Source organism: Megalops cyprinoides, chromosome 24 (assembly GCF_013368585.1).
Source record: "Megalops cyprinoides isolate fMegCyp1 chromosome 24, fMegCyp1.pri, whole genome shotgun sequence".
Taxonomy (NCBI): Eukaryota; Metazoa; Chordata; class Actinopteri; order Elopiformes; family Megalopidae; genus Megalops; species Megalops cyprinoides.
The window spans coordinates 18,815,146-18,839,863 of NC_050606.1; the positions used below are offsets into that span (position 1 = coordinate 18,815,146).

General features: G+C 43.4%; 1 protein-coding gene across 2 annotated transcripts in view; it reads right to left on the minus strand.

The window, feature by feature from the left end:
* Positions 1 to 24,718, minus strand: part of LOC118771140 (catenin delta-2-like) — a 202,310-nt gene that overhangs the window by 113,646 nt on the left and 63,946 nt on the right. Inside the window, exons 1-2 of one of the 2 annotated variants that reach the window (XM_036519031.1) lie at positions 19,703 to 19,777; positions 16,630 to 16,742 (exon numbers count right to left, since the gene is read on the minus strand). In XM_036519031.1, coding sequence (XP_036374924.1) covers positions 16,630 to 16,742; positions 19,703 to 19,717 — 128 coding nt within the window. In that variant the 5' untranslated portion in view covers positions 19,718 to 19,777. Of the gene's footprint in view, positions 1 to 16,629; positions 16,743 to 19,702; positions 19,778 to 24,718 lie in introns of those variants that run through there. The other variant, XM_036519030.1, reaches the window with a different exon arrangement.

A 24,718-nucleotide genomic window follows, 5' to 3' on the forward strand; every position in this document is an offset into this window, starting at 1 on the left:
ACAAAGAGCTCATCAGCTAAACTTTACAATGCGTGAATTCTTGTCTTTTTGACTTCATTCCACAGCACAAAAGAGCGTGTGCTTATATATATATATATATATATATATATATATATATATATATATATATATATATATACATACACATGCTCTTCCACTTCTAACATACTGTAAAATCACCTTAAAGTTTACTTTCACAGTACAAACAGTCATTGTAAAATTTATCATTTTGTATTCACAATTGATGGTAAGTTATTAAAAAACAAACAAAAAAAGTTGGAAGTACATGTCACTGGAAGTACAAAGTACACTTGATGACAGACAAATCTGCAATTATGTGTGGAACTCTGTATCAATTAACACTCAACAATATGTGTGTGTTCGTGCAGCTCAGGTCCGCAAGCCGTATAATATGAGCAATGGCATTAGTCATTAATCTCTGTTTTCCATTCCATTTTCCTTAGGGCCAAATACAGCACGATCCAGTTCACAGTCCCCACTCCTGAATCTGCACTTCAGAATTAATCAATCTTGCCCGCTGCATAAATTAGAAACAAAAAGCAAGTCGCTGGCATAAAATAATGATGGCTGGCAGATGCTCCTTCGTCTCCACAGTGTGTTGCGGTGAGGCCTGTTTTGATTGGCCGGAAGAAGTTGAAATAAAACGCTGGAAGCCATAAAGCCGAGCGCGGCATCATTCCCCCCAAAGGAGGGATTCGGACTGCCGGCGCTCGCTGCAACAACCGCTACGCTGTGAAGTGCCCCCCGCGGCTCCTACAGTTAAAATAATAACAATCGTAAAAAAGCACTTTAATCCAGCCATGCTTGTCACTGCAAGACAACGCAGCCAACGCCGTCTCTCAGCACCCACCCAGGTTACGCCATAGCTGGATTTTGAACACAAAATCGTCCCGTGAAAACGGGTGTTCAGTATTGGCCACCATTGTTTACACTGGTAGGGAAGGAAGACTGTTAGTGTAAAAAATGAGTAAGTTACACCAAATAGTGTTTACTTGGATTCACCTACAGTTGCATTAATACCTCAGTCCTATAGTTCCAGCTAAACACCATATGTGGAGTTCATTTTCAAACACTGGTAGTTTTTTTTTTCCAGAAAACCCAAAATGGGTGTTGTACTCCAATTAGTTACGCACATTAAAGTGCAATTACAAGCTACTTCCCTTTAATGCAAAAGTAACCACTACAGTGACCACTACAGCTGAAATGTAGTTACTTCGCCCTTTTAATGTACATAGATGAACACCCATATGGGATGAAATACAACACCCTCTGGTTAGAGGGCGGTGGTAACTGTAGTGTATAACTCTGAACAAAAGTAGTTGTGTTCACGAGCACTAATGCTTGCATTTATTTTTCATCTTTCTTATACATCTGTTCTTTTCAGCAAATGCCCCCGCACATAATGTTGTGTGGGAAATAGCAGAACCCAATGTTTTCATTCGTAACTCACATTTAAGGACAAAATGACTTTCAGTTACATCATGTTGAGCCCATTAACCTGTCAGGTTTAGCACTGTGCCCCCCACACTCTCTGCGGGAAGCGCATCCAGCACCTGCTTCTGCACCAAAGCGATTTACACATTGTTGCTTTCTCATTCGTTCTGAGAGGAAAGCCTCAGAAATCCTACTGATAGCCCAACAGAGCTTCATGCTAACACTTACTGAAGTCTTTTGTCACATTGATGGACAGATATCACACACATGTAAACATTGAGTGATCATGAAAGAAGAATAAGGAAAGAAACAGGGTCAGCTAAGTCAGAGTCAGCTAATGCTTAGCAATAGCATGGACGTCCTCAAGGCACTGCCGACAGGGAAGGAGGGTTTCTTGATCAGACATTAGCATCCTTAGCAGCATCCATGACTGTAATGTTACTCCATGACAAGAAAGCAAGGAAATGCAGAAGTTCTCCTTAATGGGTGATACACGTCCCACTGAAGGCCACAGGAAGTGATCTCATACACTGAATCTGCAAGAGTCCTTAATGTGGACACCTGTCCGCTGCCTTGTGGCAGACCATTCAATACTCAATTTGCCACGGTGTTACACACCTTACAGAAACAGAACATATGGGCCTATTAAATGCAGCCAAATTGATCACATGACCCGGGTCAATCCCTAGACCTTTGAGCAGTTTAAACTGCCACGCAGCTGCCTAGACTCTTACGCACAGCCAATTGGCTGGCTCTTTTTTTTTTTTTTTTTTACAGAGGGATCCGAATGTCCTTCATCTCCCATTATTACATCACAAGGGACGCGTTTTTTTCCTCCCCGGTTCTGTCAGCGGGCCGCATGCTCTCCCGGAATGCCCGCTCCTCGCGTGTCATTTCCCGGTGACTGACGGCTCCATTCATGCGTGCGCCGCGCTTGGTTCCCTGCAGACGGCCGTTCCGGTGTAGCCCATCTGGGGAGCTGTCAGACTGTTAGAGCCAGATTAAAGAAAATAAAGAGCAGCGGCGGCTGATATTTCCCCAGCGGACCTGCATTTTCATATCCCCGCCATGCCATTAAAGAGGACCTGTTTTAAATATGCAACAGCAGTGACACGGGATGACCTGGGTGATCCAGCTGCCCCACCCACCACTGCTGCCCCTTAATATAGATGACTATACAGCAAAATATGAGGCCTGTAAATGCATGGAATACATATTTTAAAGTCTCAAAAGGAACTGCATTCATCCTACTTTAAGCTATTCAAAGTTATTCTAAGACATCATTTACTGTTGCAGGCATATATGTGATACAAGATGATAAGAGACATAATAGAAGCTATCAAAAAGGCTTTGCTGCATCAAGCCCTCTACAGTAAGATACTTATATGAATCGAACTGTCATAAAACCCACTCACTGGCTGGAAACAGGTATGAAAGTGAGGTTGCTCCACACAGGTCACAGCTTGAAAAGACAGAGGTGTATGCTGGGTGATTGACACTCAGCCATTGACATATTTGTCCTATTGCCATTGCTTTTTTCATGCTCATTGTTAAAAGAGGGACTAAAGTATTAATGATTAATGATACAGTAATGTAGCCAACTAGCAACTCTCCACTCACCAAGCCCGGCCCACTCTGTAAAATATACAAAAGGGCCAATCAGAATGGACGGCAAGGTGGGCACATGCCTCCTTTCTCTTTCCAGGTCAGTCTGATGGGGCCTGCCCCATACTGAAACAATGGGATTTACTTTGGAGAGGGTTCGACTTCAGAAGCCAGGAATGAATGGACGTTGTCCAAGAAGGCTTGAAGGACGGTGGGGTGGGGGAGGTGTGAGGGAGGGGATGGGGGGGGGGCATGATAGCCAGAGTTCTTATGGCCTTGGGGCGTTACGTTCAGATCTTGGGCTCGGAGGAACAGTGGCAGCAAGGTACAGAGGAAAGAGCCAGGCCTTTATTCTCTCTCTGTTTCGCTCTTCAAACGGGAGGGAGAGAGGACCTCATCCGTTCGGTGTCCGTCTTCAAAAGGAAGGAGGGAGGACAGATGCACGCTGGGAGCTTGCGGGGCCCAGAAGAGGAAATAGAAGAAAGAAATGGACAGGCTGACATTGAGGAGGGGGTCACAAACTGACATGAGAGAGACACGGACAAATGCTTTCACTCCATCTATGACGGAAACATTAAATGTAAAAGAAGCCTGATATGGGCAAACACACAGAATTCAGAAAAGGCCTCCATTTGATAGGAGTTGTGAAAAACCTGATATGAAGCTGGAGAAAGCTCAAGAATATAAGCTTATTGTATTTAGGACACACGTTATTATCACCACCACAGACTGTTGGTGCTTCTGCGTAGCTGCTAAACATATGAAACAGACACAGCATTTTAATCGCAGAGAACGGGATTGGCTCATTACGTCGACCAATCATGTTGCGCCCAGCAATGGGCGTTAACGGGAATCCTACACGCAGCGGCATCGTGTTGTCAGCTGAGAGAGATCACTGAAACGGCATTAATGAGAGCGTTTCAGAGTCACTCATCCAGTAACGGAACAGCGACAAGCAGCACCAAATACACCCCCCCACCCCCCGCAGAGCACAACGGCAGCATAGCCGTACTACAAACTTGGCTGCACCGCCTCGCTGATTGAAAACCGAAACGCTCCTAGAAGGACCCACCGGGACAAAAAAAATCGCACGCCACAGAATCAATTCATTAACTCAGCCCGTTCAAGCATATACATGTGAATACACGAATACCTGTAAGCCTCAAATATGCTCCCCTTAATAATACCCAATCAAAGTCTCTTTTTCTCTGAGGTATGACTGGAGCACAGATGTCACATTCAAAAGTTGATATCGCTGAGTGAGACATCGCCTTGTAATCCACCTCACACAGCTTACAGCCTATGTGTTATTGGGATGGGAGGTGTGAGTTGTGCTATCGGCCACGTTTTGGGTTGGTAAGGCACACCCCATTACTTCAATAGACAGTGCAGGGGAAATTCTTATATTTATAACAGTTTACTCTATGGCTGTAGCACCATTTAGACAGTACTGATTCAGTGATGTGTGCGCTGGGCGCTGGCATTGATGGAGCAGAGGAATGAGAAGCCTATACAATAGAAACAGGAATGCTACATGGGAGAAAACAGACACACACCGCACCTCCTCCAGTCTCGTATCCCAGACGCCAGACGCTTTTTAGCAAATATGATTTGGCACTGAATCAAATGGTTGAGAAAGGGATGGAAATGGCAGAGCTTCCTGCGAGGGGGAAAGGCTGGGTCTGGCGCGAGCGGCTCGCTGGAGGGCTCAGGATGTGCTGAGTCATGCCTCTCTCTCTCCGCTGCTCCGTCTCTCGGAGCACGGGGCCCCACGCGCCCCCGGGGTTGGTCCTCACTGCTCCGCGAGCGCTAATGTTCAGCGCTGACCCTGACAGTGTCGGGGGGGGGGTGGTCGCACACTGGCCAGTAATCACAGAGAGAAGTCTCTCCGGCCACAGGCCTCAGGCCAGCAGGGGAGAGGAGGGAGGGGGGAGGTCGCAGGGAGCTCACTGAAGGGGACAGCAGAGCTGCATCAGCCTGGAGGCCGACAGAGAGAGCCACATACAGCCTTACACACAATGCATACACACACGTTCTCTCTCTCTGTCTCTTTCTCTCTCTCTCTCTCTCTCTTTTACACACACACACACACACACAAACGTCCTTTGGCTCACACATACTTATACGTACACACATATACGTATGCATGCATGGGTGCACACGCACACACACAAACCCCATGTACACATGTGCACACATATACTTGCACATACACATGCACACATGGGTACACACACGTATAAACATGCATGTACACACATACACACACACACACATACACACTCACAGGCTGGCACAGCACTTATCTGAGCCAAGTCACTGTGTACTGTTCGGTCGAGATAAGCTCTGCATTTGCATTCAGAACGAGATTTCAGCATCCTGACCTCCTTGGCGATCGGCGGTTGACAGCTATAATGAGCGCCATAAACAGCTACTTCTCCGGGCCCCATTACCGAGAGCTCTAAACGGCTGCCACAGTGCTTCCCCTCATATCTCCCGCAGATGACCTGCTTCCCCGAGGCGATCACTTCAGGATGATCTGCTATTACATCCCAAATCAGACCACACTCCATATAAGCTGGGAGTCAATCACGCTGTAATGCAGTATGACTGACCACAGCAACGAGTCGGATATCTCACCCACACACACTCACACGTATAGATATGACACTCACAACAATCTGAGAATGTTTAAAATTATATATATATATATATATATATATATATATATATATATATATATATATATATATATATATATTCATGCTAAAAACATGTACATCAAGAACTCGTGATAATTCTGTGACTTGTAATCCGAAAGTTCCAGATGGTGAAGTTCCTCAGTGAATATGTATCTGTACATTTATTCATTTACATTCATTCATTTGGTACATGCCCTTATCCAAAGTGATGTAAAAAGTGCATTCAATAGGGTTGGGCATGCGGCCATATGCACACTGAATCATTAGTAGCATACTTGCAATACAGTGCTGTTTGGGGCAACATGGCCACAATATGTGGTGTCATAAGGCACACAAACATATACTACCATGGCCATTTTCAGCTACCAAGCCTGTAACACACTCTTCCATTGCCACAAGGTTTTCAGCACTGAGCTTTCTGCCACAGAAGAAGGCCTATACTGCCACCCAGTCATAAGCCTTACTGATAGACTAGACTCAAGATCAACCATAAGCATTTATCACAGCGTTTAGGAAGGAGATGAGTCAGAGTTTGGAGAGCTGAGATGTAATCTGAAAAGGTGGGAACTGTAGTCCAAATAGGTGGGAGTTACAGCCCAAACAGATGGGAGCTGTAGTCCAAAGAGGTGGGAGATGCAACGTGAATAGCTGAATAAATGCAACTACATAATGTAACTACAAAATGTAAGCTATTAAAGTTGCTATGGGTGATAGCGTCTACCAAGCAAATAACAATAAAATCCAAACAATGTGAATGACAGGCTGACAGCCGAAGAAATGGAGCCCTAAGTAAGACAGGTGAGTCCCTTAGACTGCTCTAATGGGCCATCATCAGTAAATATTCCTCCCCACCATAGACGCTCCGTCATAAATCCAAATCAGGAACGGGCAGATAGGACGCAAGATTAATGCATCTTTCTGCATCTATCCTCATCAGAAGTGCTGATTGCATACTCTGCCCGCCACAAGATGGATTGCACTTCCTGTTTTAATTTCTGCCGGAGGTACCCTTTCAGCGCTTCCAGGAAATGAAGATGTTTTGGTGTATCTGCTAAGCCAATAAAGAGCTAAATGCACAAATAATCAGAAGAATAAAGCAATCAGATGGGTCATCAGTCATCAGATTCAATCTCCGGGCACTGTCCATTCAGTTTCCCCGATGAGAGGGGCCCTGACGGACTAAACAACAACACTGGCAGCACCTTCAGCGGGACTCGTTTAAATCAGATTTTTAAACACACCAGATTTTTTCTACTTTATTGTTCTTGCATGAGGATATCCTTCCTTTTAACAGTTCGCTCAGGTAGCAACGTAACAGTGCATTATTGTAGCATATCAAATGGCGTACGCGGGCCAACGGTACAGTCAAAAAGACAGCATTTGGCAATGACCATGTTAATCTTCAAAAACAAAAAGCCCTTCCAGCCCTTTTTCATTCCCAGTGCTTTTGGCAGCCGGGATTAAACTCTTCCTGAAGCACACCTTTCTCTTTTGCAGTGCAAGCAGTCGCACGTACACCCTACAGGCAATTCTTCACAACAGAGGTTTGGATGAGTGGGGGACACTAACATGGGGCTCGCACTGGAAATCATTCTCCCACTTAACTCCTGTCGACAGCGTGCTCCTCATTTAAGGCTCAGACCCAAACTAGCATGGATTACACACCTCGCTTCTTCCAATAACTAATTCCTTTGCAAAATGAGTGCAGTCAAGGAAATGTAATAGTTTGAATACAAACACCTTGGTTTGTTAGCACATTTATCATGCTTCTGTTGTTAACACAATCACAGTAAAATACAAGGCTTTTGCTGATTTATAACTTTACCGACGGCGGTTTGTATTAGGTCAAAACAGAAATCGTCCACATTATACAACAGATTCAATTATATTTGACATTTCCATGGCAATTGGCGATGCTTGCTCATTTTGAGTGGGATTCTAATCTTTTGTGAGCAGTTTTATTTCTGCAAGTTTTGTTGCATATGCGTCAATAAAAAGGCTGCCATCCAGTCATAACGCTGTCACGAAGACATGCCACAGAGTTCAAATAAGCAGCCACGATTACTGTAAATAACGCCGATTTGCAGTGTATTGAGAGACCGACAAAATGTTCCCCTTCTGAAAAACCAACTATTTTGGAACACACCCTTTCAGGAGCCCACCGCAGGGAGAAAAATATGAGAAAATTCAAATTGAATGATAGAATACGTTATTAAAACGATGCAAATAACACAGCTGTTTTCATGCAAAGACAGACGGATCACGGAGAATTGAAAAAAAAAAAAAAAAAAAACTTGTCAAGGTCTCAAGGAAGAAAGTTGCGGTTCCTCTGTCTCCTCCCTCCGACGATTACTAAACAGGCTTCACATAAATAAACTGCCGGCATCCTAGGGAGGCTGGGGAGACGTGATTATCGTCGCGTCGCTTCGCGCTCGCGGGCCATTCCCGGGTCAGAATTGATCGCTGTAATTGACTCAAACAGATGCGGCGGTGTTTTAGACTCCAGCTGGCAGCGGGGAGCGTACGACGCCATCGCTCCGCGAACCCCTCCCCCCGCAAATCAGAGAAATCACTCAAGGAGCCGTGAGCGGCATGACACGGTACGCTACTGTTTCTCCTAATGAGACATCAGCTGAAACCACAACCGATGAGGTTAGACTTTGGCTGTTGCGTCGGCTTTATTGTGCTTGGTCCATTACAGAGCATGCAGGTAAGTCTTCTCCACCTGACGTGAAACGCAGTTCGAGCTCGGGAAAAAAAGCCTCCAAGGACAGAGTTTATAATTATAAGCGACACATCCATTCTTATTCAATTACCAACCGTTCAGTACACAAAACCGTTGTTTATTCACCTAAAACTCGAATAGGTTTTTAAGTAATACACTGCAGTGTGTATAGAACTAAGTCTCTTATGCATTGCAAAATGCCAAATTTAAATGTCATGACATACAGTATTGCTTTCCAAGATATCACAATTGACCAGTTGTGCAGTCTTACATGTGACCTTGAAGACCTACGCGTGATGATATATATCCTGATCTTAACAATGATGAAGACTGCAAAACATAATGTATTATAGAGTAGGCTAATGTTGTGATAACATGTATATAGGCCCAGAGGGATGGAGGAGTGAGGCTTTATGATCTCCATACTAGGCTGAGCTACATTATACTGTCAATCACAGACTAAAGAACCAATCAAAACTCTTGCTCTCTTGCTCTCTCTTAACACTGTGACTGGCACAACACAAAATCACATGCAGACCTTCCATCTATAGGAAAAGAGAGATCTGAGACAGAACAGCACGGTCCCATTCCCAGCTTTTCCCCCCGAACGAAAGAACAGCCCAACAATTAAACACTCCATTTGCCATTCTGCAGGGATACCCAATTGCCTGAAATTAGAATGCTTAGCATTGTCAGAGGAGCTCAACAGTGGTGTGTGGGGTTAAGTACCGGTCACTCGGCCTGAGAACCTCAGCCAGAGGGGCAAAGCTTTCATCTCCTCCTCACAGTTACAGATTGGCTGCCAAATATCCACCCAGTCCTCAGGTAATGCGCCCTGGAACAGTGACCCCCAGCTCACTGGGTTTAAGGAACACCTTCAGTTAACCCAATATCATTTGTAGGCAGAGCCAGACTGGCTGGAACGCCCCGGAATTTGCTTCCAGGTGGGTCACTTGAGTTTGAAAACAGGCCGAAAGCTTTAAACCCTGACTCTTGTTCGGACCGAAGGCACAGAGATATTCAGATACTGTCACTCTGAATGCGGGAGCATATTCAGATTCATGAAAAGGGGGTGGGGCTACAGAGGTGGCTGTCAACAGGCCCAGAAGGTTTTAATTGGTTCTCCTGACACCCCTGAGTAACACTGAGCAAACAAAAGCCATAATGCTAGTGTTGTGCTTTGGGGGAGCATTTAGCCGTATTACAGCTAAAATATTTATTATGATCACGCTTTTACAGTAAACCTGAACTGAACACTATAATGGGCAATATCAGAAACACACAGAAAAATGTAATTGAGCTATAATTTTAAACATGCTATGTCTTAATGGAAATAGGAGAGCTGTACATTTGCATTATATAGCCTAGATGACACAGGGCTGTGGTTTGATATAAAGCCTAATTTTTATTATCTTATTGAATGCCCACTCTTTACATCATGCAGCCAACAGAATATGCATAATTAAAAATCATAGCCTCTGTGCAGCAGCAAGGATATGGAATAGCACTAGGTTTAATAATATCATTTTATCAGTAATATCATTCTTCATCTGAACATAAACCTACACAAACTCATTACAGTAACTGTTTCAGCCTCACATTTAAGAAGCTTATTACACAATTCAACAGGGCGACCTTCAAATGTCCTTTCACTCGTTCATTAATAACATGTTAACGGAATGGATTTCAGAAAAAAAGTACATCCATTTTTTTCTGGTGAAGGGTACAAGAGGAAACTTAGCAATAAAATAATAACAAGAAGAAGAAATAAAACCCACATACTAATATTTAGCTCCCAATGTAAATGCTTGTTACGTGATTTAACTTCAATAATTCATTTATGAATGCATCCATGTATACAAACCTTCAACATCTAATGCCAGCGGAGCACCAAAACATTAAGATTCCTGCTACCATTGCGTGAATAGCAGCCAACAGGAGCCTAATATCACATGGAATCTATTCGCAGCCACACTACTAGCTGATGTGAATAACGATGCGTCACTGTGGCCTCGCTTTGATTCACAGTACGTGCTAAACATACGGTGATTGGGACCGCCAAATTGGCAGTGGGACCGTCTGACAGCTTTTCCTTAATGCCCCCTCGCCGTGCTCCACAGACAGCGTTTAAGAGAGAGAGGACCTCGGGCGCCGCGGACCAACTTGCGCTCCGCCGTGCGCCGCGCTCGAACCCACCGTGCGAGCAGATGTTCCGGGCGCCACCCCCAGGTTCGGTGCACCACGGCTCTGTTACACACAATTAGTTACAACCCTCGACTCCGCGCGTGTGCGCAAAACGGCGGGCACCTGACGCCGCAAAGGCAGCGTGGAGAGCTTTGTTTGCCGAGGCTGACTCGAATTGACAAAAATCTGTCGATAACGAGAAAAACAATGTCACAAATTATAAATCAAGACTGGAACACGGCTCCTCAGGGCAAAACAGGAGAACACCGATCAAATCCACGACGGTGCTAAACTCTACTGTTATGTTTTTTGGAAATATTACATCAACAATATCAATCGGATAGAACCGTGACGCTTTGATTTAAACAAAGTTTAAATCATATGACTCAAATGTGCTCAAGTGCGCCAGTATCTTTGTTAATAGAAACATCAATATCGCATCCCACAAAAGGGGAACTTAGTAAATTGATTACGACTATTAGTTCACTCTTTCAGTAAAGATAAGTTGAACATTCCTAAGTACACTATCCTACCAAAAGTCATGGGACAACCCAACTGACTGCAGGAAAATGTTTGTGACTATGGGTATGACCACACATGGTTTGAAGAGAATAATATGGGAACATTACAATGTCTAGCACAGAGCGTCTGACCTCAACCTGTTAGAACATTTTTGGGAAGAAGTGCTACGCAGAATTAGGGAAAGGCAAAGACAGCCCTCTTCAGTAGGAGAGCTTACTAATTGCTTTAAAGAAGGAGTGAAGCACACACCACAAGATTTGCCACAAGAAATTAGTAGATAGTCCTCTACGACGCCTTGAAGCAGTCATTAAGGTCAAGGATGGGCCAACACAATTAACTGCTTGGAAAAAGGACATGTTTTATTCATAAATACCCATCTCCCATGACTTTTGGTAGGATTATGTCTTTGTAGGCTACTTAAAAACTTCCTTGAACTTGACATCTTGTACTAAAAGGCCTGTGGTGAGTCTCCCTTCAATGACAGCACAAAGTAGGTGAATGTTATTTCTCATCCTGTGGATGAGAATCAACGATCAATGACATTGATCAGTATTGGACAGTCTGTGGATAAACAAAACATTCAAGGTTTTACTCTTTTTCATAAATATTCATAAAGGAGAGCCTAACAATGCTGCATAAAATAACATAATTAATTGACATTTTAACTTTCCACCGTGAAAGTGTGAGTGAATGCAGATAACAAGCAAGCTGACAGCAAGAATTACTCGATTCTCAACGGTGTATTTGCATGCTGGGAACTGTGGTTGACTGCATCAAGGATGACAAACAGATGACATTTAACCAGAATGAAACCAGATGAATTTCTCACACCTTTTTGTTGCATCCATATGATATATTAGAGAGAAATATCTTACAATAGGTGAGCTCTCTGAAAGGGAAGTCTCACCTCACCTACCTGCAGGCAGTAACTCTATCTGAGCTAACTGGGGGTGAAACTAAGAGGGACAGTGTCATTACGAGGTCATAGCACTATAATGTTTCAACATCCAAGCCTGGACAACATCACTGTGTGCTGTTAAACTGCCTGGGGCAAACATGCAAAGTGTGGTTTGTTATTGAAAATGAAAATGTTCAGTGTTGTACACTTCAGTGTTGTACTTGCTATGTGTTCACATCCACATAACAAATTAACGTCAAAAATACCGATGCTACTACTTTGCTAGCCTTTTTGCCATCTGGTGGTAAAGCATGTTCACTGCTGGTCACTGGTGGCACTCAGTGAGTCAGTGATTCAAAGAGTGAGTACCAGCTCCAGTTCACCCCCATACTCTCGTTGGTTAATTCCCCCTGCCAGCAGCAAGCCACCCGCCATATTGAGCTATATCCTGATACTGCACATCCAAAGTGCAGTCTTTGTACATGGTAAAGATACATGGCCAAACTGGGGCGGGTGTGAGAGTGTTAAAGATGCCCCCCAGAACAAAGCTTTCAAACCTTCCACCTTCCTCCCTGTCTTCACTGCCTGCCAACTCAAGGAGCACTCTCAGTGATATCAGGAGATTGTCACTGTGAAGGGAGTGAGTCTCACATGAAAGATACCGTATGGGGGCAGAAGGAAGACTGGGACTAGACTAGCCCTGAGTGAGTGAATCAGTTAGAGAATGGATGAGTTAGTGAGTAAGTGAATGAGTGAGTGGGTGTGAATGAGTGGGTGAGTGAGTAAAAGAATGAAAGAGTTGGTGAGTCACCAATTGATTGAGGGTTTGAGTGAGTGAGTGAGTGAGTGAGTGGGTGAGAGCAGGTGAGTGAGAGAATAAGGGTTTCAGTGAGTGTGGGGGTATAAGTGAGAAAATTAAAATTAGTGAGTGTTTAAGAGTTTAAGAGTAAGTGAGTGAGTTAGTAAGTGAATGACAGTGAGAGAGATTGAGTAAGTGAGTGAGTGAGATAGGGTTTAAGTGAGTGAATATGTGAATATGAGAGTGTCTAAGTGACAAGTCCATCTGGCACCGCTTCCTCTAGTTGCAGTTTAAAAGGAAAAATTTCAAACACACATTTCAGACAGGACGTTGGGGGACTGTCTCCAAGGACGTCTGAATAACAAGACCATCCTTTCCAACGAGAGACTGTTAAAGGTCAGTCAATCATTCTGAATATTTCGTCTGGCTGTGACTGATGCCAGACATTGGAAGAGAATTAATGTCTTGATATTTCAGTAGCACAAAAGAATGAGACACACGGCCTAAGAATGGGTATAGTCCAACCGACTAGTGGCATACAGGTTAATGAAACACCTGGAGCTCTTGCATGAAATTCACTGTGTTACAGGGCCTCTTACTCAAGGGACACCGCACACACGGCTGCTGCCTCTAGGAGCCTGAACACTGCCAAGACAGGACTGAAATCTGCCATTCCGTCTTGTTTCAGTATTATGCTGTCCACGCTCTTTAAAGGGCACCTTGGGTACACCTCTGAAAATATTAAACCGAGGGAAAGCATTTTGTTGGATCTACAGTACTATACCAAGCTCAAATAAACCAGCTGTGTGAAGGCTCTACACTTGGTGCATGCTTGATATGTTCAAACCAAAAATATTCCCTGGATTTCAATTTCTATTGCTTTTGTAAGTGTACACACTAAGTTACCATAATCTGGGATCAAAGCTAAAAAATAAGAAACGTTTTGGATGGAGCACTAATATATGTTTCTGTCTTTCAGTAAAGCACATTTGCATTTCTGCCTACGATAAGAGATATGTGTAACTGACTGGGGGAGTCAGTTACCTCAGAAAAATGACCACAACCACATAAGCGGCCACTGAATGTATTATAGAGCACACCAACTTCCTTTCTTTTAAGTCCTTCTGGATCTCCTGGTAGCTAAGAGGCATGATGACTGAGCGGTGCCTCTGATTGGACATGCCAGCTGCCTGTCAAGCCCTGAGTCTCTGACTTAAGTAGGTGTCACCTAAGGCAACATTACAGCCAGTAAACACAGACGGGTAACTGACCAGCTCCCCCAGATCCAGACAGACAGGTGAAATCTGGCATAAAGATGGGGGAGGCCAGCTGTTCTCAGCTCGTCTTAAAGTTGCTCTGACTTTCTCTGACACTTTCACAGACACAGACAGATGTGTCAAGCTGCACAGGCCAACTGACTACACGCTAGCAGTATCTGTCAATGAGCCCAATGTATGAGTCACTACAAAAGACACACTTTATGGTCAGTTTGATTATATGAAAAGCATAAGTCATGTTTGGAGTGATTGTTTTTCCTTCTGAAGTTCTTTTTTGTGTTTGCACTTCTTTAGGGCACCTGTCATGGCCACTCTGAACTTTACAGTCCAATATTTCACTCTGCACACAAGATTAGTGGTAATTAGTGGCAGACCTGCCACACTTTATGAATTGGTATCTTTATACTGTCAAACTCTAAGGCTAGATCCCCTGAACTCACCTATTTAAATAGTGACAGGAACTCCTTAACCAAACCAGGAAGAAAAATAGACTATACAGTCTTCCTTGTGATAAATGATCACTGGTTCCACACGAAAAGTTACTGAGGGAAATGCTGAATAAGTAATTGACATGATGATTCCCCTTGCCACACTGCAGAGGCGTAGGACTGCAAGCCGAATCCGTTTGAATTGAGACAGATTACCCAATAATGTCTTAATCATTATCAATGGTGTATTAAAAAAACTACAAACCCTGAGAGTGTTGTGAAACTGAGCAAATAAAATGGCTGCCTCCTTACATTCCTCTGTTGGTTAATATTATCGGATGCTCTTTGGCATTGAAAAAACCCATCCATGAAAAATCACATACTCCTCCCAGGGCTCAGTCAGTACCATTCCCAAAACAGGAGAGCCAAAATAAACCACCTGGACAGGAATAAACCCCTCTGGATTCTGCCTTTGCCCCGTCCAAACTCAAACGGCAATGTCTGTTAAACAATTACAAAGACAATTAACTGTGCATGCCTGTGTCGCCGTCAGATTAATTAATTCTCGCTGTGGTATGGAACCAGTTTTTGGACTTTTTAGGCTCTCCCAAGCAGGGAATCCCCTGGCTTTCCAAATTATGACAGCCAGCTGCCATACTAGGATGACCCTGGTACCACTGTGAAGCCAAGGTGCACAGCTATTGTACCCTAAATGTAAATAAATTATAGCATTACATATGGACAATTGGTGTCAATTCCATTTCAATGCATTCAGTTCAGGAAATGAATTGGAATTCAGACCATGGACTGAAAATCAGTCTTCTATATGAAGATTTTTCAATTCATGCACTGAATTTCAATTAATTTTCTGAAAAGACTGACCTGAAATGGAATTGACCTCAACTATGCTATGCTAACTATACCTGCTATGTACTGTGGGTAATACAGGCCAAGTAGACTAGGGTGTCTGCTACACAAATAAATGTATTCTGATGTATTAAGTGCCAGTTTTGGTGTACTATATGAAGCAATCATCATCTCCTTCACATATAAATAAATGAGTTATTTAGTGCAGGGATTCAGGATCACTTTTCTCAGCTCCTCAGAAAGGAAATCCCATTATCATGCCATCTGGGTTTGGACTTCACTGCAATGGACACTAGTTACAAGACATTGTACCTTTGGGGGATTTTTGGCATATGATATATGATTGCACTTCTGAGGGGTGTACATACTTCAGAGAAAATGAGGTTTTGATAGGGCAACTTGTTCAAATAAAGCTTAGTAAAAAAATGAATAAATACTCGATAGATACTCACTCACTCTTTCTCTCTGCACATCCAACTCTCTCTACAACCCCCCCTTCTCCCTCTCTCTCCTTCTCTCCCTCTCCCTTTCCTCTTGCCTCACTCCTCCTCCCTCTGCCACCCTCTCTCCCCTTCTGTCTCCCACTCCCTCTTTCTCCCTCTCTCTACTCCTACCTCCTTCTCTCCCTCTTTCCCCTTTGTCTCCCACCTCCTTCTTTCTCCTTCTCTTTTCTCTATCCTCTCTCTCTCTCTCTTTCTCTCTCTCTCTCTCTCTCTCACTCTCTCCTGGACTTCAAGCGTATGAATGAGAACCCAGGTGTAGTTTCTCATGCTTGTAATCTCCAGCACTCAGGAAGAGACACCTGCTCCTGTCACATGAAATCCATGCCAGGGCCAAAATATACTCCGACACACCATCACACACACACACATACACACACACACACATACACACAGGAAACTCTCCAAAATAGCCAAGACAAGCACAACAATCAAGCTAGGCTTCAGTCACTCCAGAGTATCACAAAAACCCAAATATGAATATGATCATTATTGTATAATATCACCAAGGCACTACCTGGCCAAATGCAACACCTTCTCATCTGAGATTTTTGCAAGAATCTGGTAAATTGCACATTGAGTGACAGAGAGTTTGTGAGCGTCGTCAGAGCCTGTGCGGTCTAGGTGTCGAGACACCATGGCGGCGGGGGTGCTGGTGGGCGCTTACCTAATGCTGCTCATGCTTCCAGTCTCAGATCCCAGCTTGCATCGCTCCAGTTGGCTGGCGACGATCTGGCGCTCCGCCTCCAGCTCGCGAGTCAGTCTCTCAAACTGCAGCTCCTGCGGGAGAACACAGCCACGGACATCAGATATCCCATTCACCCCAACAGGATCTTCACAGGTGTCTGACACCGCTTGATGCCGAACGCATTCCTATTTGCTTATGAATATTCATAGAGGGGGCAGTGCATAGCCATCCCTGGCACAGCAGAGTGGACAGCACCAGAAACACCTTTTACCAGCCGAACCATCCTACAAAGGGAGGCAGTATGGCAGGACAGGCAGAGCTGACAGTCTCCCATACAGCAAAACGAGGAAGTGAAGACCCTGTGAGCTCTGACCATCCAACCAGAGCACTTTTTGACGGGCTCCTGGGGACTGCCCCATTAAATAAACCAACAATGGACCCTCTCTGTACAAATCACAAATTCCATCACTCTGGGTCACCCTTTCATTGATTCACAATGTCTCAATCTGACGTGAGGCAGGACAGTGGCACATACTTGTCAAGAAGCCAGACCTGTAACCTGTATATCGCAGGTCTGAATTATCGGTATGGAATTGTAGAGATAGGCACTTGATGGGGTTCAAAAAATGTCCAGCTGTATAAATGGACAACACAATAATCGTCAGATACTGTAAGTTTTCCTGGCGATCTGCAAAGCAAATAAATGAAAACACAGTATAAATGGTACTGTTGCTATAATGGTGCTGTGCTGGAACAGAAATCAAATACACAGCGGCAAAGCCAGACAGAGCTGGGCGACTTCACTCTCTAGGGAAAAAGCTGCCTTTTGTTTCCTTTTTATATCCCCAAAGTCATTTTTTTTGCCTGCAGAATGGCAAACAAACACTTTCAGAATGTAACATCTGCAGAACACTAACACTTCTGTGAAAGCGCACTGAACACATATAAACCTGATGCTCAGTTCATTATCACAGCAGACCAGACTCAACACACTTTTCCAAGTGACCGAGATGCACATCCTATTCATTCATAATCAAAGACACCACAGTGACTGCTGCCAGAAATAACGCTGACTACACAGTATCAGTAAATGCAGTGTGATGGGGAACACCAGGTCACAGTGTATTTACCATAAGCATATCTTTAAATGCAGAGAAACTGCATCCGACAGCATCTTGAACATTACGTTCACATATATATGATATAATATTTACTTCCAACACTGATACAGCAATTATTTGACTGGGATAGTGTTTACCAATCTGTTTGTCTTTTTGTCTTGTTTGTCGGGGAAATAACTATTGAAAGATGTGATTTTTTTTTTGGGAAGAAATTATTGGGAAGAAACTGTTCAATTGTGGGGAGAAATGATTCAATTTCAGGATGGACACAACAACCATCATAGATGGTAGAGGTATGAAATCTAGTGATACAGGACACATTTGTTTCAGTAGCGACTTCTTTGAGAAGAAGTAAATGCTTTCAGTGTGTGGCTTTAAACTGTATAACTTCTGCGAGAGAACCCATAATTGCACTAAAAAAGCAAAACAAAGAAGAGCTAACAAAGCTAGCAAAGCATTTTAGCATATCAATGCATTGGGTTGCATTTACACATAGCTTGCTTTGTACAAAACACTGACAGCAAGTTGAGTAAACTGATCACTTGTATTTGATATCCTGTTAATAATACTTGTTCAGTCTTCGCAGCATTTCAAAAAAAATAAAAAAACAAAAACGTCATGACATGCCGACCTCACAATGTGTACTTGGTTTGAGCTTAAACAGGAAACAGTCAAAACAAAAGTTAACCACATGCTCACTTTTTCTGATGAAGAAAGTGAAATGGAATTCTTAGGGAAAAAACAGTAAGTCAACAGAGCTATATGCTTTTGCAGTTTACATGTGAAGCCTGCATGCGGAGTGTTAAACTGGAGCAATAAATACTGCTGTTGCCCACTGGGCCTCCATATAAACAAAACTAATATCGTAACCACCCCAGAAGCAGTGAACCAACTCCTCCAACTTAAAATGCATATCAGGACCAATAAATCCTCAACAGCGTTATATCAAGTGGTGCAACAGCAGCCATAAATCTGAGGAAGAATCGTGTCAGCTCCACTTAGAGGCAGAGATCACTGTTAATATGCAGAGCGACTCTGGAACAGCGGGATCCCTGTCGCCCGGGACGACGGCTGTCAGTTCAGACCCAAATACAACGTTGGCCCGCTTGGCCCAGAGGTCAGAGGCTCTGCGGGGCGGTTAACCCGAAAGCTGGACCCGAAACACGTCACGTGCCAGTTTTGGGCAGGGGCCCAGGTGAGGAGCGCCACCAGCGTGCCAGTTTGATTAGACTGAATGCAGGACCCATCGTGCTGCACAGATGCCAAACTTTGGCAACGACTCGACAACCAAGGTGCTGCAGGTTTGATTCCCACAGGGGAACAGAGCTGTTGCACCCTTGAGCAAGGTTACTACAGAACATGAGCTGTTTCAGGATTCACCCAGCTCTATAAACAGTTAATATGTGGAAAATTTGCTATGTAAGTTGCCCTGGTTAAACAACAAATAAAAATACTAATATAGACTAGACCTCACAAAAAGCATAGAACTCAAAGCTCCAGCAAGCACCAACACATTAAACTAACATAGGCATCTTTTTGTGGTGGCTTCATCAAGGGAGAACACTGGAGAGAATACTGCATATCCTTTTGCATATTAGAAAAGAAAACTGATATTAAAGCCCTAAATAAAAGGCATGCCTACCCAAGAGGAGGGAATTAGACAAGTAAACAAAAAGCAGTTAGAGGGCTGATTACAACTGTTCAAACAAAGTCAGAGTGGAGTAAATATTGGCTGACCTACTGCTGTCTGTCTCCCAGCAGCCAGCAAGTGCAGGCCGCCACACAGCACAAAAGGTGCGCAAACCCAAGACAATAGCACAAACCTACCGCCTTTTCTGAGCTCTCCAAACCTCCTCCCCTCAGAACACAGCACAGAAAAAACACCTGTTTCCCCTTCGACCGCATATGAAGAGAGTTCCGTGCGTACTTACCGGCACGTGTACCATACTCTATGCAGAGCCCAGAGAGAAAACAATCCACTTTCTCCAACTTTACCATTCCTCCGCTTACCTCCTCTGAACTGAAGTGATTTCTGTGCTCATTGGAGGGGGCTGCAAGTCTAGTGGCAACTGCCCTCAGACTGCAAAAGAATAGGAGCTCAGCCAGGCACAAAGGTCTCCATGGAAACGGAGAACTTAGACCCTCTTTGGCATTATCTATGCAACATTTCATCACAAAAAGAGACCCTCCCACCGGCCTTCCTGCCAAATCCGCTGCCTCTCTCCAATCGCTCCTCTGTGTCCTCCCCCTATCCTCCTCTTCTGTTCCTGAAGCCATCTGCGCTTTTGCAGGGAGGGGGGGAGGGAGGGGTGAATGGTGGGGGGGGGTCTCATTGAAAAGCAACAGAGTGGCCACGAATGGCAAGTGTTTTGGAGGGTTTGGGACAGTGGCTGCGTTCCCTTCGGCTGGTGGTGAACCAAAGGTACGCTGGGTAACTGTTCTGCCCCAGTGATGCTCTATGGGTTTGCCTCTCTGAAAGGCTGAAATATGAAACAGTCACTAATGCGCTCACATAATAGCAATGCTTATTTATAGCACAGACACACACAAAGGTGTCTGCAGAGAGAGTCAAACAGAGAGCGCAGAGTCAGAGTCAGAGAGCATAGAGAGACAGAGGCAGAGAAAAAAAAGAAAGAAGGAAAAAGAAAGACTGAGAATGAACCTCACAGCATGAAAGATAGACACTAGGAGTGAAACAGAGACAGAAACAGAGTGAGAGAGACAGGAAAAATAGGCAGAAACAAAGAGAAAGAGAAACAGTGAAAGACAGAGACAAAAAGGGAGGTACAAAGAGAAAGAGTGAGAGCAAAATAAAGGGGAGAGAGAGAGACTGGGTGGAGAGGTGTCACGGATGCTGTAGCTGCCAAGAGTAACAATCTGCACTCTGACAGAGGTCTCACCAAACATCCTGTTTTTACTTCTCACAGCGGTGTGCTGATTTTAGTATTTTAAGAATTCAATTAGTGTTTCACAGAATGGAGGGCCACCACACAGCAATCCGAGTCTAAGCTAGCGGCTCTGAGCTTCAGAAGGAAACAAACAAGACCGATAATCGAAAAAGGATCTGACCTCCAACCTGCGAGCCAGTGCATTTGGTGAGAGCTGTAATGGAACCAGACACTGTGGTGACAGCCAGCCCCGGTGAACCACCTCTGCCTGTTTATTTACCCAGCACAGCTGAGAGGGACAGGGACACACTGCCTAGAAACTTTAGTGAAAAAAAATGACATGGAAAATAAAAAAAACGTGTAATTTATGTTTTATTCATCCGTGGTTTACGCAACAGGAGTTTCACAGAAGCAAAAGTTAATAAAAGGATGGCGAGAGGCCGAGGGAGAATTTTAGGGATCTGGTATTCCAGGGTTCCTTACGGACAACCATGTTGTTGTAATCAGGGATGGCCTTTGGCATGCAGTGGTCCTTTGTGCACCAAATGGTCCATAACAGTTGCAAATGAACCTGATGCTACTAGAGGAGAGCTGTTTTGTAATTTCAGTTTTTGAATTAAACAAGGAAGGGCTACTCTGCTCTGGTCCTGGAGGGCCACAGTGTCTGCAGGGCTGCTCTGTCCTGGTCCCCGCAGACTGCGGTATCTGCAAGCTCTCACTCTGGCCAAAGGCTCAATACATTAAAACATTTTTTCTTCACAAATATTACCTTCAAATTTCAGTGACTACATACCAATGGAGAAATGTTCTGGGTATGTGGTATATAAGGAGGTTGGTGGATGGGTGGATGGAAGGAAAGGTAGTTCTATAAAAATAAAGAGCATACAAAAGCATAATGACAACAAAGGCAATATTTTGTCTCTAATCTTGACTGGATCGCCCTACGTCAAGTCTGATATTGAAAGATCCCCGACTTTCACCTACAAATCCTGCCATGCTATTGCTGACACGAAGAACTTTCTTTTCATAAGACATGCTTTGTAGTGTCAGTGTGAGATGTACTTTTCACTCATTTCCACCTGTGCTGCCTGGATTTTGCTGGACAGAGGAAGTACTTGGTGATCAGAGGCTTTCATTTTGACTGATTCAGAGTCTCAGTGCTTGAACCTTTCAGAGTGCAGATGTGTGGATGTGTGTCATTATGCTTTGAAAATGGAGAGGTCTGGCAAGGGAAAAAACATACATTCTTCAGCCAGTGTGTTTTAGTGGGTTATATTTGATAAAAATGCATAGAAATCCATAAAACCATGACAGCATAAAAGCCTATGCGCAGAGCATTCCACATGATGGATACTACTCTGATATCTACAAGAAAATGTAGCTATCTTAGTCACATAAAACATCTAAAGGTTATTGATTTATTTATTTTACTGTACATAACCTTTATTTTACCAGCTAGGCTCAGCTAAGAACCAATTCTCATTCACAATGGCGGCCTCAGGGAGGGAATTATTTGGAAGAAGGGAATCAAATCAGATTGGATTATTAGATCGCTAGATTTACAGAGCCCAATTTGGAACTGAGCCCGGACACCGGGGAACCCTGTGCACTTGGCGATAAGCACCATGTGATCTTTAAAGACCACAGACAGTCAGAACCTTGGTTTAACATGTGATCTGAAAGATGGATGACAGTGTGAGCCAGTTAACCTATTATCCCATTAAAACAGAGACTGCTATATAGGTATGTGTCTTTGCTATCACATCAATAAATGGAATCTAAGCAAGTCTTGGTATTTTTGGGGATGTTTTGTTTATGCTTGGCTGGAGAGTTAATAGTTAACTGAATGTGGACTTATCACCATTAGCTCCAGCCACCTCCCTCCCCTTTCATTTCTCCTGCAAACCAGAAAACAATAATCTTCCCATTTCCTTGCCACACATCACCATTTTAAAACAAAATCTTAATCTGTTTAAACAAAGACAGATAATTGAAATAAACTGCAGTTACTTAAAAATTCATTGGCCAAAGCAGCATTCAGATACAGGTAAACAACCAGGTGACAGCAGATGCTAATGTATGCTTTGAGGTGAGGAGTGCATTTGGGGATTTGTCAATAGTTTATAAGAACAGTATTCACTCAGGATCAGCTGTAGGTATGTCCTGGAGCCAGGGGAGGAAGCCTGGTGTTAGAATTGGGACTGTATTGTAGCCAGGAAGACAGTAGGAATTTCCTGCTTTGTAGCAGACTCACTGTAGCAAACCGCAGGCCTGATTACTCACAAGAAGTGTCCCTTGACCCCCGGTGGTCTGACACTACAAACCTGAGGTTTAAAAGTATGTCAGGCATGGCGGAAGAGAGCGGAAACACAGCCATTTGAGGCAGCAGCAGACTGCAGATTCCAGATTAGCCTGACGCGTGTCAAAACAGGGGTGGCAATGAACTGACAGGCGTCTTCCAGTGATGTCAACTGTGTCATTCACAACAAAAACATGCCACCAGAGCAGCCCCCAAAATTTAGCCAAAACTATGTGTCATATAAAACATTTCAGCTAAAGGAGTTTAATACAACTGTTTCAGGTCACTGATTAGCTAAATTGTGTGTTTGAAATAAATGAAGACACAAAATAATACACCACTTTACAACATTAAATTACCAAGCATATAGGGCTGATATTGAGATGTGAATACCAAGAATCAGTTCAGCACAGGTTCAATTCAATCCACACCACAGTGCTTTTACAGACACTTATTTCCATTCATTGGATTCATTTTAGACACCTTTCACTACGGTGGCTCATGGCAATAAGGTTATGAGGTCTTTCTATGTGAAATGCATAGAGGTAACTTATTCTGTTCACGAAACAGAATTATGTATTTTTACATATTTTTGCCTACAATTATCAAAGAATCAAATTCTGTGAGGTCCTCCATTATTTTTCGATATATTACATTCGTTCAGTTCCCACACTTCCTCACATCTTGCGAAGGGCTTAATTTTACCTCCCTGAACGATGGGGTTCCCTGAACTCTGACTAGCAAGCTCAAGCAGAAGTTCATGCTGTCTCTCCATAGATAGTTCCACACACAATCTCTGCCATAAAATAATAATGTCCAAAATGTACCAAAAAGCAGATGACTTGCATTTATTATAGTTATTTGAATTCAAATGCACCTGAGGATGTAGGATGGACTCAAGGCAATGTTTGACTAATTTTCCTGAGTTTTCCATCAACAGACATTATAGAGGATGAGCAGGACTGGAAAAGAGAGATGTACAGAAAGTAGCACATACATACTGGCATTTTATCCACTGAACTACTGCTCCTTAAACACAGAACCAAAAAATAGATTTCACCTCTTTGTAAAGTAATTGCAGCCTTCAGCAGGAGTGTGGACAGTGGCCTGTGGACAGAGATTGGCATTTCTCTTTTGAGAAAAGACAGGGTATAAATTTGATTAGAGAAATGTCATGCAGTACACAGGTCCACGTCCTTTTGGGATTCATTCCCCCTCAAACCTGCCGAGGGGCGAGTTTTACACAAATGGAAACAAAAAATGCATAATTTTTCAAAGGACGGATCCACAAGAATGATGCATGGGCAGGGTGCTAAACAACGGCTCTGCTATTTAAAACTGCATCAAACTGCAATGTTATAATAATGTAATGCAATGTAAAGGTTATAATAAGCTTTATTTATATAGCACCTATCATGCATATATTGTGTTACAATCCAGACCAAAACAAGACAGAAGCAAATAAACAAGCAGTCATAAAACACAATAAAATCAAAAATCAAGCAATAAAAAAACAAAAAGTATGAATGAATTAAGAACTAATTTGAAAAAATGAGTTTTCAAAGGGGGTTTAAAAGAAGCTATAGACTTGACAGTTTTTATATTGCCAGTGAGACTGTTCCAGAGTCTAGGGTCCTTCACTGAAAAAGTAAGGTCTCCCATTGTTATAAGTCTATATTTTGGAATAATCAAGAGATGTTTGTTGACTGATCTCAGTTCTCTATTAGCAGAATAGGTGGTTCAAAGTTCTGTCATATAAT